At 37.6% G+C, this 16,121-nt stretch overlaps 3 protein-coding genes across 4 annotated transcripts; all 3 read right to left on the minus strand.

Annotated features, from left to right (window-relative positions):
* Window positions 1-555: 555 nt before the first annotated feature.
* On the minus strand, window positions 556-2,219 carry LOC306885111 (uncharacterized protein). The gene is made up of 4 exons (XM_079441453.1): window positions 2,125-2,219; window positions 1,677-2,021; window positions 1,185-1,253; window positions 556-952 (listed from the first exon to the last, which is right to left on the minus strand). Exons 1-4 carry the CDS (start codon window positions 2,183-2,185, stop codon window positions 780-782), a joined length of 648 nt encoding a protein of 215 aa, XP_079297579.1. The 5' UTR covers window positions 2,186-2,219; the 3' UTR covers window positions 556-779.
* A 245-nt stretch (window positions 2,220-2,464) lies between these two features.
* LOC306884871 (uncharacterized protein) lies at window positions 2,465-10,874 on the minus strand. Of its 2 annotated transcripts, XM_079441100.1 has the most exons (6): window positions 10,804-10,874; window positions 10,010-10,051; window positions 8,994-9,124; window positions 5,793-6,056; window positions 5,336-5,365; window positions 2,465-5,178 (listed from the first exon to the last, which is right to left on the minus strand). In XM_079441100.1, exons 3-6 carry the CDS (start codon window positions 9,028-9,030, stop codon window positions 5,048-5,050), a joined length of 462 nt encoding a protein of 153 aa, XP_079297226.1. In that variant the 5' UTR covers window positions 9,031-9,124; window positions 10,010-10,051; window positions 10,804-10,874; the 3' UTR covers window positions 2,465-5,047. The 2 variants fall into 2 exon arrangements, with proteins under 2 accessions (XP_079297226.1, XP_079297225.1); XM_079441099.1 differs by lacking the exon at window positions 8,994-9,124.
* Window positions 10,875-13,700: 2,826 nt separating this feature from the next.
* LOC306885487 (uncharacterized protein) lies at window positions 13,701-16,030 on the minus strand. The gene is made up of 4 exons (XM_079442040.1): window positions 15,940-16,030; window positions 15,490-15,840; window positions 15,056-15,124; window positions 13,701-14,097 (listed from the first exon to the last, which is right to left on the minus strand). Exons 1-4 carry the CDS (start codon window positions 15,998-16,000, stop codon window positions 13,925-13,927), a joined length of 654 nt encoding a protein of 217 aa, XP_079298166.1. The 5' UTR covers window positions 16,001-16,030; the 3' UTR covers window positions 13,701-13,924.
* Window positions 16,031-16,121: the final 91 nt, after the last annotated feature.

Raw genomic sequence — 16,121 nt, forward strand, 5'->3', positions numbered from 1 at the left:
CTTGAGTCATTACTAGTGGGTTACCATGATCTTCATTTTAGAATTAATTATACATTATGCATAATTCACATTAATTATGAACCTGTATATGGTACTGTAGTTCTTCGCAGTTCTCCAGGATGTATATAAAAAAATAGTAGTTATTGATTAGCTAATAGTGAACTACCAGTTTCAACTGAGTGCTATTACTTACAAAATCATTAATCAAAGTTTCTTGTTCGGTAAAAGTAGTTACTGCAATGTCAATAGTGCATTAGTCACTTGTTCCTGTGTAGTTATTCATTAACGAAGGAACGGTATTCTAAAGTGTTACCGATTTCTTGAGTAATGCTTTTCTATTTTCAGTGACCCTTACCGGTTTTACTTGTGTGATTTTATTGCAGTCAATTAGGAAATCATGATTGTTCTTTGTGAAACCTATATTTGTTTCTTCTGAATCTGTGAGAACAGATCGTTGCACACATAGGCCTACAGTTGTGTTTGAAGGGGTTTAGTGTTGCTAATGATCAGGTTTTCTGTCAGAAAATGCACAAACACGTCTGATTTCTTAGTTTTACTGCTGTTTATTTGATCAGATTTCTGACATTTTATTTACAGTATATTTTCTATTAAACTCAGCTTATTTGTAGACTACATATTAATGCTTCTCTAGAGCTTTGGCACAACAGAAGTCTAAGTGAGATCTGGCCAACAGAACCACATCTGAATCACAACGGTGAGCCACCAACCTACAGCAATCCTGAATACTGGAATACAGTGAAACAAAGCACATAAATGTGTTATTTAACTGATTTGTGGTGAATCAGAGATGAGCGTTTGGCAGCGGCCCATCCTTTCTGCCAACCGTGATAGTGAATGATTCCTCCTGCAACGACTGTAGCCAGAAAAAACACAAGCACAGCCAGACCAACACCACCGAACATCAGCACTCGCTCCATCAGCGTCACTCCGTCTACACACAAAACATTCATAAACTAATTAAACAATGGAATAAAGAAACTGTTCTCCTATAAATCCCCTTTGGATCGTTTATTTTTAAGATTGTACAGTCAGACCAATGAATTGTTTGGCTTTTGCTTTTATAACTTCCACACTAATACACTTGACTGAAGAATTAATACTGATTTTAGAACTATAGAGTTATGAAAAAATGAGACCCAAGCAAGAATGATTTCCGCTCTCACCTGTGAGCTCAGCATCCTCTGGTGGATCTGTGACGGAATGAACTTTGTGTTCTCTGTCTGTCAGCTCATCTGAAAATATTTTAAATATATGATCACTTCATCAAAAAAAGAGTTTCAATATTATCATTATAGCAGCAATCTCCTCAACAACACACATGGTTTCAGGAATCTTTCATATCTCAACACTGCATAACAATAAAGGTTCTTAATAATTCCGCAGAATCTTTCCATTCCACAAAAACATTCATTACAGTAGAAAAAGCTTCTGTGGGTTATCAAAATGGTCTTCACACTAAGAAAACAATGCTTCTTTTAAGTAGAATTCACTGAAAGGTTCTTTGGGGAAGCTAAAATGATTCTGTGATATTTCTGTGAAAACACCCTTTTGGAGTCACTGGAATAAATTGAGCAACAGTAAAATAATTAACAAAAATCTCTGCATTGAAATCATTATGAAGATTTGAGAGAAAGTGAGAAGTCAGCAGTACTAACCCTCCATCTGTAGTCTGATGGGTTTGTTGAAGTGCATTTCTGAACTCACTGATTTTGTTCCACAGAAATAAAGACCTGAATCTGACTCGGTTACTCCAGGAATAACTAGCGAGACTGTGTTGATCTCCACATCTGCTTTAACTGTCAGACGACTCCAGTTTTGATTGTACGTAACTAGAAGTTTTCTTCCTGCGACACTGCTGGTCTTAGCAGATATTAGTTGAGTTAGTTGTTGAGAATACTGGTGAAACCAGGCCATCTCATATCTGTTGGTCAGATTGCAGTTTAGGCTGATGCTTTCTCCCATCTGAGCTCTTAACAGAGTCACTTCATTTTCTGAAACATCTGGAGAAAAATAGACAAACCAATTCTCTGAAATTGTTTTGATAAAAATAATAGTTGTATTTGAGGTTAAAATGGTGAATGCAAGTTTAAAGAGTATTCTTACCACTGCAAATAATGTGAATAATCCAGGAAGTAAAAACACAAACAAAGATAGCTTTCTCCATTGCGTCTGTCCTTCGTGAAGGTGTTGATCAAACTAACGATTACAACATGATGCTGAGACACTAAAACCGCAAAGTTTCCATTTCCTTTCCCAATCATAGTGTTTTGTTAAAGCTGTACTGTTTTGTAAATTATGCTTCAAACTTCTATGTGCAATTACATAAAGAAAATACAGGTTTTACTGAATGTGGTCAAAAATGAAGCATATATAGACAAAGCAAAAGTATTTATCAGCTTCATCAAATGTAAATGATAAATGAGGCTATACTCAAATCTTCTTTCATGTTCAGCAACTTTTATTAAAATCTGATTTTCAAAATATAATCCAAATTTAAAATTTGTCACATCAATAGGGTTTTCATCACAGATCATGTTGTTATTATTACAGTAAAGTGAAAGAAAATAAAAAATATTAAAAAGCAAGACCATTTGAGCTAACTAGAGAATTAAGGCCATAATTTCACATTCAGAATATTATACATTTACATTTAGTCATTTAGCAGATGCTTTATCCAAAGCAACTTACAAATGAGGACAATGGAAGCAATCAAAATCAACAAAAGAGCAATGATATGCAAGTGCTAACAAGTCTCAGTTAGCTTAACGCAGTACATGTAGAAATGTTTTTCTTTTTTATTATATAATAAATAAAAAATAAAACGGATAGTATAGAAAAAGAGTAGAGAAAGCTAGTGTTAGAGGCCTTTTTGGCTTTTGTTAATTGTATAATAAAGAAAAAGAAAACAAATAGAATACAAAAAGACTAGAAAAAGCTAGTGTTGGTATTTTTTTTTTTTTTTAAGAATAGAGTTAGAATAGAGAGTGCTAGAGTTAGAGGGTAAAATAAAATGAAAGAGATGTGTTTTTAGCCGATTCTTGAAGATGGCTAAGAACTCAGCTGGGATTGGGCTGGCAGGAGTGAACAGTTAATGAAAAAGTCAGTGAAAGTGATTTTGTGCCTCTTGAACAATAAAGCAACGTTCACTTGCAGAACGCAAACTTCTAGAGGCACATAATTCTGAAGTAATGAATTTAGGTGAAGGGGTGCAGAGCCAGTGGTGGTTCTGTAGGCAAGCCTTGAATTTTATGCGAGCAGCTATTGGTAGCCAGTGCAGATTGATGAACAGAGGTGTGACGTGCATTCTTTTCAGCTCATTAAAGATTAATCTTGCAGCTGCATTTTGGATTAATTGTAGAGGTTTGATGGAATTGGCTGGAAGACCTCCCAAGAGAGCATTGCAATAGTCTAGCCTGGACAGAACAAGAGCCTGAACAAGGAGTTGTGTTGCATGTTCCGAGAGAAAGGACCTGATCTTCTTGATGTTGAATAAAGTGATGTTGAATGATGTTGAAATCTGCAGGACCAGGCAGTTTTAGCAATGTGGTCTGAGAAAGTCAGCTTATCATCAATCATAACTCCAAGGTTTCTGGCTGTTTTTGAAGGAGTTATGGTTCATCTGCTTAACTGGAAGGTGAAATTGTGATGAAGTGATGGGTTTGCTGAAACCACAAGCAGTTCTGTTTTGTCAAGGCTGAGTTGAAGGTGATGGTCCTTCATCCAGCAAGAAATGTCTGTTAGACACGCTGAAATGCGGGCAGCTATCGTCGGATCATCAGGATGGAATGAGAGGTAGAGTTGAGTGTCATCAGCATAGCAGTGATAGGAAAAACCATGTTGCTGAATGACAGAACCTAGTGATGCCATGAAGACAGAGAAGAGAAGTGGTCCAAGAACTGAGCCCTGAGGCACCCCAGTAGTTAGATGTAAAGTTTGTTATATTTCTTCAGAATTACCAAGCTATAGTAGTAGAAATGGTAAAGTAGTAGTGCAACATGAGCATATAGGGAATAGGAATAATTTACAATTAAAGCATACAGGTGCTTTCACACTTGGTTTGATTGCTTGGTCTGAAACAGAGTTTAATTTCTGGCGCAGTGGATAAGACAAATGCCTTTGGTGTGAGAGACCTGGGTTCGAATCCACTGTGAGACACCAATGTGTCCCTGAGCAAGACACTTAACCCCTAGTTGCTCCAGAGGCGTGCGACCTCTGACATATATAGCAATTGTAAGTCGCTTTGGATAAAAGCGTCAGCTAAATGAATAAATGTAAATGAAACAACAGAGAAATATAAAATTATTAATTTAAAGGGGTCATAGTATGCAATTTCTAGTTTTCCTTTGTCTTTGGAGTGTTACAAGCTGTTCGTACATGTATAAGACCTGTAAATTTGCAAAGACTAAAGTCTCAAACCCAAAGAGATATTCTTTATAAAGGTTAAGGCTCATCCACACCTTCCTAAAACGCTTCGTTTAAACACACCCTCACATATCTACGTCACTGTGTGGGAAGATTTGCATAACACCGCCCAAAGAAAGAAGGTGTAACTTTTATTCTTGCTGTAGTATTGCAGGGGCGTGGTTAGTAAGTGCCATCATACGTCACAGGGGTATGCAAAGTCCAATAGGAAAATTCAACTGCAGTAGCCACCGTTCAACCTGAAGAGGGCAGCACTCAAACGTTTTTACACCATATATCATAGAGTTAAAACGCTTTATAACCAAATGTCAAAACATTTACTCGAATCAATGCACAGCACTAATAAAGACACAGTCTTACAGATCATTAACTCCAAAAAGTTGTTTTAGGGTTTAGTTACCCTTTAAAAAAAAATTAGCTTTATCTATCTGTGTATATTTAATTTCAACAAACTGAACTCTGAAATGAAACGAACCCGTGTGTGTACCAAAAGTGCTAGTGTGCATAGGTTTACAGAAGACTGCATAAGAACACTCTAACTTCTGAAAGGTCTGTTAAGATCTGTAGAGAGTCTTGTGTTCCTCTGAGGTCCAAAATGATCATTTCAGATCAGTGTAGAGTTCTGTGTTTGATGGCGAAAATGGCGCCAGTTCTTTGACAGGCATTTAAAAGCAGCAAAAACACAAAAAATCAGCAAAATCAGGAGTGTGTTGGAGGAGTTCTTGTCAGCACCACCTGGGGAGTGAAAAAACACAAGTAGAAAAAAACATTTCTGCATGAATTACTGCATCAAATTACAAAATTTGTAATACTGGGAGATTTCTTTCTTACTGATAAATACAAACGTATTGTGTGTTTAGCTCAAGAATCAAGCCTTCTTTAATTTACTTACTCCTCTGCTCTTTCTTCTCTGTATCACACTCTGTGGAAAATTCAAGAGGGTGAGCAGTTATTATTTCAGTATGATAAGAATTACATTTTTAAAATAACTTAAAGAAATAGTTTACCCCCCTCCTGTAATTATTCAATCACAGTAAAGCTATTCACAATACTATTCAATGACAGGTTTTTTTAATGTGACTGCAAATGCTGTTTGAAGGCAGTGGCAGGTAAGATGATCGTCAGTCAGTACTACTTTTATAATACATTCTCCTTTTTCAATATTGGCATTGTAATAAAATAGGCACCACTTTAACTGTACAGAAAAACTGCTTAAGCTGCACATTCTCCCTGTTATGTGTCACAGAAGAAAAAAGTAACTTAAGTGGAACAGAATGGGGATGGGGGTAAAACTATGACAAAACTGACTATTTTTTTGGCATAACTAATCCTTTAAGCATTGATCTTACCAGGCTGTAAATCCGTTTTGTCGTACAGTAGCTTAGGTACTCGCACATTATTGGCGTATATTTTTAACATGAACCGCGTGTCCCTCTCAAAACAGCCTGGCACTGAACAGCGTCCTCCATCATACAAACTGGAGACAGTAAATATTTCATCAAGAACTGTTTCTGAATGCTGTTCTACAAGAACATGAACGCTCTCATGTTTCTTCAGCTCATGCGCTTCATCACAAGACAGGAAACACTGACAATTCTTCTGAGGAGCAGGGCCTGAGAATGTAAACAATGGAATATCAATGTTTTCATAAAAAAAAATTTAAAGTAAAAGTAAAAATAAAATGGTGGCATTAAAAATATCACACACATATTATTTTTTCCACTCGACTTTAGTAATGAGATTTTCTAAATTTCCTAATAAACATGCTGCTACAGTAAAAACAATAACATTAAAATACAATTAAAACACTGTATTTCTATTGCCCTTCCTGCAGTAACTTTAGCAGCGTGTAGATCCTTGTTTATCTCAGGACAGCAGCGTGGAAAATCGCTTAGCTCGCTCACATAATGTAACCATATATCTTCTATAATGGGAAAAACATAACATTTTTATAACAATATGTTGTTGTTATTAGAAGAAAAAAAGATGACATTTTAATGATAAAAAGATGTCGTTTTAACAACATATCTCATTATTACAAGAAAGGATGTAGTTTAAGCGAGAAAAAGAGGTTGTTTTAACGACGTAACATCTTGTTATTACGAGAAAAGATGTTTTAATGAAATAATTATGTTGTTTTAGCATATCTCATGTTGGGAGTAACGCGTTACAGAAGTAATACATTACAGTAACGTATTACTTTTTGCTGTAATGCAGTAGTGTAAGGCATTACTAATCAATTTTCAGTAATATTTTACTCTGTACATGTTCAGTAACGCTTGCGTTACAACACACTTTTAGCCCCCAATTTAAAAAAATAAAAATTTGCTGCGGGCTCCTACTTTTTTATGTCCCTAGGGCCGGGCTTCGGGCCAATATTCACATCATAGTTCAGACTCGGGCCGGGCCTCGGGCCAATATTCACATCATAGTTCAGACTCGGGCCGGGCCTCGGGCCAATATTCACATCATAGTTCAGACTCGGGCCGGGCTTCGGGCCAATATTCACATCATATTTCAGACTCGGGCCGGGCCTTGGGCCAATATTCACATCATAGTTCAGACTCGGGCCGGGCCAATATTCACATCATAGTTCAGACTCGGGCCGGGCCTCGGGCCAATATTCACATCATAGTTCAGACTCGGGCCGGGCCTCGGGCCAATATTCACATCATAGTTCAGACTCGGGCCGGGCCTCGGGCCAATATTCACATCATAGTTCAGACTCGGGCCGGGCCAATATTCACATCATAGTTCAGACTCGGGCCGGGCCTTGGGCCAATATTCACATCATAGTTCAGACTCGGGCCGGGCCAATATTCACATCATAGTTCAGACTCGGGCCGGGCCTCGGGCCAATATTCACATCATAGTTCAGACTCGGGCCGGGCCAATATTCACATCATAGTTCAGACTCGGGCCGGGCCTTGGGCCAATATTCACATCATAGTTCAGACTCGGGCCGGGCCAATATTCACATCATAGTTCAGACTCGGGCCGGGCCTCGGGCCAATATTCACATCATAGTTCAGACTCGGGCCGGGCCTTGGGCCAATATTCACATCATAGTTCAGACTCGGGCCGGGCCTCGGGCCAATATTCACATCATAGTTCAGACTCGGGCCGGGCCTCGGGCCAATATTCACATCATAGTTCAGACTCGGGCCGGGCCTCGGGCCAATATTCACATCATAGTTCAGACTCGGGCCGGGCTTCGGGCCAATATTCACATCATAGTTCAGACTCGGGCCGGGCTTCGGGCCAATATTCATATCATAGTTCAGACTCGGGCCGGGCTTCGGGCCAATATTCACATCATAGTTCAGACTCGGGCCGGGCTTCGGGCCAATATTCACATCATAGTTCAGACTCGGGCCGGGCCTCGGGCCAATATTCACATCATAGTTCAGACTCGGGCCGGGCTTCGGGCCAATATTCACATCATAGTTCAGACTCGGGCCGGGCTTCGGGCCAATATTCATATCATAGTTCAGACTCGGGCTGGGCCTCGGGCCTGTTTTAGGCTTCTCCTTATCTTTATATTTTAGACATCCATCAATTATTGATGAAAAAAATTTGGCGCGCTGGTGGAAACAACATGAGTCTGTGCCGAGACTGTCAAGAGCGACTCAACGGTGTTAGTGTCCTGCAGCAGAGAGCCATCAGCACAGATGAAGAGTTCTGCTTCAAATACACTCAATAAAGCTAAAGCCCCAGCAAAAGTAATTACCATGAATGTGTCCGCGGGAAATAGTAAGGATTCGCCATCTCCTCGTTAGACGCGCCTTTAGAGAGAAGTGCATCTTCACGGATAACGATTGTATTAAATAGTTTTCATTTTTATTTATTTCGTTAAGTAGTAATTTAAAGCTTTCTATAGATATATTTATCATGTTAAAAGTAAAACCCTTTCTTCCAAGAAAGCATTTTGAAACGGTAATTCATGCCTTTGTTACTACTAGGTTAGATTACTGTAATGCATTATATGTTGGGGTTAGTGCATCTTCCATCTCTCGTCTACAGATGGTACAGAACGCAGCAGCGCTTCTCTTAATGGGCTCAGGAAAATATGAGCATATTTCCCCCCATTTTAGCTTCATTGGCTGCCTATACGTTTTAGGATTGAATTTAAGATCTCTTTATTTACTTTTAAGGCCTTAAATGGTCTTGCTCCGCCCTACCTCGCTGAGCTTCTCCATCCTTATACCCCTGCCCGCTCACTCAGGTCAGCTGATCAGCTGCATGCCGAAAAAGAAGCGGAAACTCAGAAGGGATCGTGCTTTTGCTGTAGTAGCCCCGAAAATTTGGAATGGGTTGCCTTTGTTTATTAGACAGGCGTCTTCTGTATCTGATTTTAAATCTCTTTTAAAACGTCACCTTTTTTCTTTGGTGTTTAATACTTTAAAGTCGCTGATTTTTATTCGCTGTCTTTTGGTTCATTTTTGTGAAGCGCTCCTGTTCAAGATAAAAGCACGACGTTTTGTTGATATTGTGAGTGCACACAAATAAAAGTAGACCCTTTACAGTTACGAATGATGTATTACTCTTACCTTTATGAGCAAAAATTATGGCGTAAGTTGTTTCCATTGAAAACAAATTGTAATTGATTGCGCTGGTGCCTCCATGTCCTGCGCTTTAGCTTCCACTCTCCACACAAACTGCTGATGCAGCGCACATTTATCTAGGTTTAACGTTTAAACATTGTTATATGCTTGAACTGTTTTAGTATATCTATAGATTTTATTTTAGGCAAGTCCTGATGATTTGAGAAGGCTAAATTGATCAAACAAGCTATGATCAGCCTGCCGATGTGCCGCTTGGTCGTTACTTTAAGAAAGAAAAAACTTATTTAATGAACAGAAAATGCTCCAAATGTTTTTTCTAAATGATCTTAATAAAAAGCCATAACAAAATATAAACACTTTGCCATTAGGGCAAGGCTCTAGTACATTTTGTCATTTTAGACTTCTGTAGATATTTTGGTGAAAGTAACTCAAAGTAATACAGGAGTCATGTAACGCATTACAATTCTGAGACAGTAATATTGTAAGGTAAGAAATTACTTTTAAATAACAGTAACAAGTAATCTGTAATGTATTACAGATTGGCAGTAACTTGCACAACACTGTTCATTATTACAAGAAAATATGTAATTTAATGACATAATAGTCGTTTTAACATAACATCTTGTTATAATAAGAAAATATGTCATTTTAGTAAGGACAAAATATTGTTTTAACGACATAAAATCTCGTTGTTGCGAGAAAGAATGTTGTTTTATTGAGAAAAATGTCATTTTAATGAAATAACATCTCGTTATTACAAGAGATGTCGTTTTTAACAAGGAAAAGATCGTTTTAATGACATAACATCTCGTTATTACAAGAAAGAATGTTGTTCTATTGAGAAAAATATCAAGTTTTAATTACATAAAATCTCATTATTATGGGAATAGATACCGTTTTAATGACATAACATATGATTAATATGACATAATTGAGTGGGGGAAAAAAATTGTGAGGCAGCATTGTCACCATAAAAAACACTGCAGGAATAAAATACTCACCTGCAAAATAAACATTGTCCAACAGCACCATTAATAGTCCACCTGCAGTGAAATACAACATTACGTGGTTGAAACTCCAAACCCAACATTTTCCCTTTATTATATCACTTATTCAGCATTTACGTATATTTTGTCATTTAAAATATACGGAAACTTGTTAAAGAATGCAAAGATCTGGCTGACTATAAACTCTTCTTCTGAATGGATTTGTGGCTTAAATATTAAATAAATGAGACTGCAGTTAAACCTCTGATGAGGGTTCATCGAATCCTCCTGGTTTAATGGAATTAAAAAGCTCATTAGACACAAATAGGTTGTAGAAATTTGCTCTGTCTGTAACTAATGCTGTCACTGCAGTACTAATTTTTGCATTTCAAGCTAATATTTATATAAACAGTACAACACTGCAAGAAAAGGTCTGTAGAAAAGCGGATCATGTCAGGTAGCAATTCTCCAAACTTCCGTCAAGTTTATGGGAATTTCCTTTAACCCTACACCACAATATGCGCAATACAAAATTCATGTTAAACACCTGTAAAAATCAGTATGGAAAATTCCTTCATATGAACTCAGTATATTAGGTTGTATTTTTAGAGTGTACTAATAAAAACATTCAGACTAATAAGTAATAAAAAAAAAAAAAAATGCTGACTGACTGGCTAGCTCTTGTTTGACAGAATTTTCTAGTTGGCTAGTTCAGTTGACATTTTGTTAATAAACAGTAATAAACATTTGCATATAGTAACCAAACATACAACCTGGCTGTGGACTAAAAAATATAAATAAGGACTTACATATTTTACAGGCTTTTGTTAATCCTGTCATTTTTGACTATAGCACATGTAAAGAAAAGAAACCGAAACCTAACAGGAAAGCAGAACTTAACAGAGCAAAGGGTGATGGGAAATGAAGTTCAGAACAGACAAACTGTAACCCAGAAGGAGTGCCCTCAGGTGGCTGTTATGGGCTTTCTAGCAGATGGCTGTGACATGACCCCCGCTTTAAAGAGATGCTCCACCATGCCTCAAAGAAGTCCAGGAGGAAGGTGGAATGGAGGTGTACCGTTCCTGATCCTGGATCGGAGCGGATTCTGGAGTGCACTCTGAGGGCTCCCAGACCAACAAAGAAGGAAGCTTAAGTGGGGCAGGCAAAGCAAAGAGCCTGGGTGGAGCCGGCATGGCAAGGATCATGGGTGAGACAAAGAGAGTTGGCTGCTCAGTAACTTCTGAGTCGGGTCCTCCAGGACCAACGGACTTGGGATCACCACAGAGATGCCAGCTGCTCTGGCTGAACTCAGTGGTGGAACTGCAAAACTATAGATCAGCCCCAAATGTCTTTTGAACGCCCGAGTGTCTTCAAATGAAACATTCATGATGACCGGGAGCACAGGAGTGGCACCTGTGATGGCTGAAGACTGTGGTGTGAACATCCATGACAGCCATATAATGAAGGGACTCTGGACAGGCCTCCTCTGGAGGGAACTGTAGAGCTACTGGTGGGGACCCTCCTCCTTCTCAACATTCGCTTGAGCATAGTAATCAATGAAGAGTCCTTGGCATGACTAGATGAGGGTGGTGGGAATGGGACAGCCCCTGCAGGTGTACTCTGGTGGTGGTGAATTACCTTTCCCTCTTTGCAAAGCTGCAAGTACCTGGAGAAGTTCCAGAAATCCAATGACTTCACCAGTTCCATCTCCCAGAGTGGTAAGGGTTCATCCAGAGCAAGTTAAAATTGTCTTTAACGTCTGCACCCTAACAACTCAGCCTCTCCACTCTAGTCCAGAACTTTTGCGCGAAGGCCCACACCTCCATTCCCTTTTGGCGAAGTCTCTCCAGACCTTGAAGCTGGACTTGTCCTTCAGGGAGCTGAATCTTGTCCCTCATACTGCTGGATCAATAATGGATTTAGTATTCTGTCACAAAATCACTTGTGGAAAACCTTGAAAGATCCAAGTGCAGTTTTATTCCACAAAACAAAGATCAAAAACAGGGCAACAGGCAGAAAACAAAGGCAAAGGGTAATAATATAAACTATACGTGCATGTAATGTCGTGGTCAGTTAAGGCATGAAGTTACCATGCATGCCTGTGCATGCATGTAATATATATATGAGTTACATTAAAGGGTTAGTTCACCCCAAAATGAAAATTCTGTCATTAATTACTCACCCTCATGTCGTTTCAACCCCGTAAGACCTTTGTTCATCTTCGGAACACAAATTAAGGTGTTTTTGATGAAATCTGAGAGCTATCTGACCCTCCATATACAGCAATGTAACTGAAATGTTCCCAGGTCCAGAAACGTAGTAAATACATAGGTAAAACAGTCCATGTGACATCAGTGGCTCAACTTCAATTATGCGACGCTACGAGAATATATATATATATATATATGTATATGTATGTAGGTTTGTATATGTATATACAACTTGTGATTGTTTGTGGTCCTGTTCAACCAATTTTGAAGTTCAAATTGAAGTTCCTTTTGTATTATTTATTAATTAATCGCATTGTTAAAATGTTTTCCTTACATTAATTACACTATGACATCTTACAGCATACCATGGCACATTAGATGAAGTTCTTCAAAGAATATTGTAGTATTTATTATGGTACATGTCCAAAACAAACATACAGTGGTAGCGTACTTGACTGCACAAAATTAAAATGGTCTAACGATATCAGATATATTTTACATGTACAGCCAAGTCATAGTCAATAATATATCAATAGTCAATAATGTAACAATAATAGTTTTATTATGGAAATAGTAATAATAAATATATCAAATAGAATATGTAATAACAAGTGTAGAATAATATAGAAAAAAAATACACAATAATAAAAAAATGTGTATATCAAATAATAGTCAATAGAAAAATCATTAAACTAATAGAAAATCCAAGGAAGTTTATGCAGTGTCCTTAGATAGCAAAACAAATGTGTGTGTGTGTGTGTGTGTGTGTGTTCAACACTATCATGTTTCAGAGTGTGCTTGACTCTATGTGAATGTGTCTGAAAATAATGACAGAGAGACGGAGAAAGAGGTTTTAGGGTCATTCTGGCCTGTTCAGGGGTTTAACTAGTACAAATACAACTGTATGATGACAAGATAAATCTACTGCTGATAAACCTATTCTTTGCATGAGTTGTGAAATTGAAGAGAGATTTATCAGTTTATCTGTCTCACTGCAAGATTCTGCTCATAACACAATTTAGCTTACATTATGGATATAATATATGGGGCAGCTGCAGTAATGCATCATGACCACAAGTTGGTCGTTTCATGATTTTCAATTTTGTGTAAATCAGCAAATGTTTTATTTATTCTCTTAATAATAGCATAAATGGACTTAGAAAACATCTCTAAACATGTTACAATGTACATCTCATATATTCAGTGATTTTAACTCAAACTAATCTCTTCATTCTATTAATTAGTGATTTTAGCAAGTCAGATTATTTTCACCTCATATTTTGTAGTTTTAGCTGGATGATTTTAATGCATTCAGTCAGGAAATCATGATTGTTCATTGTGCGACATTAGTGTGAAAACATTTTTTGTTTCTTCTGAATCTGTGAGAACAGATCGTTGCACACATAGGCCTACAGTTGTGTTTGAAGGGGTTTAGTGTTGCTAATGATCAGGTTTTCTGTCAGAAAATGCACAAACACGTCTGATTTCTTAGTTTTACTGCTGTTTATTTGATCAGAACTCTGACATTTTATTTACAGTATATTTTCTATTAAACTCAGCTTATTTGTAGACTACATATTAATGCTTCTCTAGCGCTTTGGCACAACAGAAGTCTAAGTGAGATCTGGCCAACAGAACCACATCTGAATCACAACGGTGAGCCACCAACCTACAGCAATCCTGAATACTGGAATACAGTGAAACAAAGCACATAAATGTGTTATTTAACTGATTTGTGGTGAATCAGAGATGAGCGTTTGGCAGCAGCCCATCCTTTCTGCCAACCGTGATAGTGAATGATTCCTCCTGCAACGACTGTAGCCAGAAAAAACACAAGCACAGCCAGACCAACACCACCGAACATCAGCACTCGCTCCATCAGCGTCACTTCATCTAAACTGTTCATTAACTAATTAAACAACATTTTCAAAACAATCATAGTTGAGACACTAATTCTGATTTGTGCGATCTCCGACCCAGTTTGTTTTCTTGCATGGGTGCAAAATGCTGTTTACTGCCAACTGGCAACCCAGGCTGTAGAAATACATATATAGAAACACAAATATTGTAAACTGTGGGAGAAGTCACACAAACCAAGACAAAAACAGACTTTTTTTGGCAGCGGATAGTGAAAATAGCAGCATTTTTTAGAGATATGCTATTAACACTAAGAGCAAATAGCTATAGATTATATTTACACTATGTTAAAATAGCAGGATTTTCTGCTATTTATACCACTTATGGCAAATAGTGGCAATTATCTGCACCTTAGTATTGTAGTACATTATAAAACAGTACGCAATAACTTGAGTGTAGTGTAAATTTTTATTTTAATTCAAATTATTAAATGGATGCCACTTTATTGGGACAATAAAGCCCTCCCTACTAACCCTACCCATTACTTTATTTTCAACTTTTTGATTATTTCCTTTAATTTTATTGAAAATAAATGCTTTTCTGATGTGATTTGCAATTTGAAAAGGGAGAAAAAAAGTTTGCCAACAACTGGTTACCATCTAGTTGTTGACTGACTTTTGTAATCTTGACTAGCCCAATCACACGTGGGTGGGCGGAGTTAGTGTAAATAGCCTCTGCCAACAAGGCAGGCTATTTGCACTTGGTTCATGTGGTGAACTTAGCATGTTTCCAAATATCTGAAAATGCATTATGGTAGCCTACGTTATGCCCTATAAAGTCAAAAGAAGTACATATATACATCACCTTTTTCTTTTTCTGTTGAATCTCTGCAAAAACACTCTTTTGGATCTTTTACACTAAAGCACTTGACTGGAGAATTAATTTCAGAACTAGAGCTTTAAGAGACCCAAGCAACAGTGATTTCCGCTCTCACCTGAGATCTCAGCATCCTCTGGTGGATCTGTGACAGAATGAACTTTGTGTTCTCTGTCTGTCAGCTCATCTGAAAATATTTTAAATATATGATCACTTCATCAAACAATATTATTACAGCAGCAAACTGCTCAACAACACACATGGTTTACAGTATATCTGGATCACAGACACCGCCTTATGATTCCCCAGAATCTTTCCAATCCACAAAAGGTTCTTTATAGTGGAAAAGTTTCTACAGATGATAAATATTCTTCACACTATAGAAAACACACAAAAAACTGCTGTGAAAAAAATACACCCTTTCTGGAAACTTAAATTTTTATGGTGTAGTAAGATTTAAATAAATTGAGCAACAGTAAAATAATTTACAAAAAACCTCATTTGAAATCATTATGAAGATTTGAGAGAAAGTGAGAAGTCAGCAGTACTAACCCTCCATCTGTAGTCTGATGGGTTTGTTGAAGTGCATTTCTGAACTCACTGATTTTGTTCCACAGAAATAAAGACCTGAATCTGACTCGGTTACTCCAGGAATAACTAGCGAGACTGTGTTGATCTCCACATCTGCTCTAACTGTCAGACGACTCCAGTTTTGATTGTACCTAACTAGCAGTTTTCTTCCTGCGACACTGCTGGTCTTAGCAGATATCAGTAGTGTTAGTCGTCCAGAATCAGGATTCTGGTGATACCAGGAGATTTCGAATCTGTCGGTCAAGCTGCAATTTAGAATGATGTTTTCGTTCAGCTGGACTCTTATCAGAGTCATTTCATGTTCTGAAACATCTGGAAGAATAAGCATTTGAAATGATATAGATAGAGAAGATACATAAAAAACATGTATTATATTTAAGGTTAAAATAAGTGTAAAGTAGGTCAATTTACCTCCAGAAGTGATATGAATTGTCCTGTACAAAACAACACAAAAGAACACAAACTTCTCCATTGTGTATGTCAAGCATACATACAAACTACAGGCTGCAATGCAATGCACAATGTTTTAAAACCACAAAGTGTTTCCATTTCCTCTCTAAACCACACTGCATAGGTTCTACATGATTTTAAGT

Source organism: Barbus barbus, assembly GCF_936440315.1.
Source record: "Barbus barbus genome assembly, chromosome: 19".
In the NCBI taxonomy this organism is placed as follows: domain Eukaryota; kingdom Metazoa; phylum Chordata; class Actinopteri; order Cypriniformes; family Cyprinidae; genus Barbus; species Barbus barbus.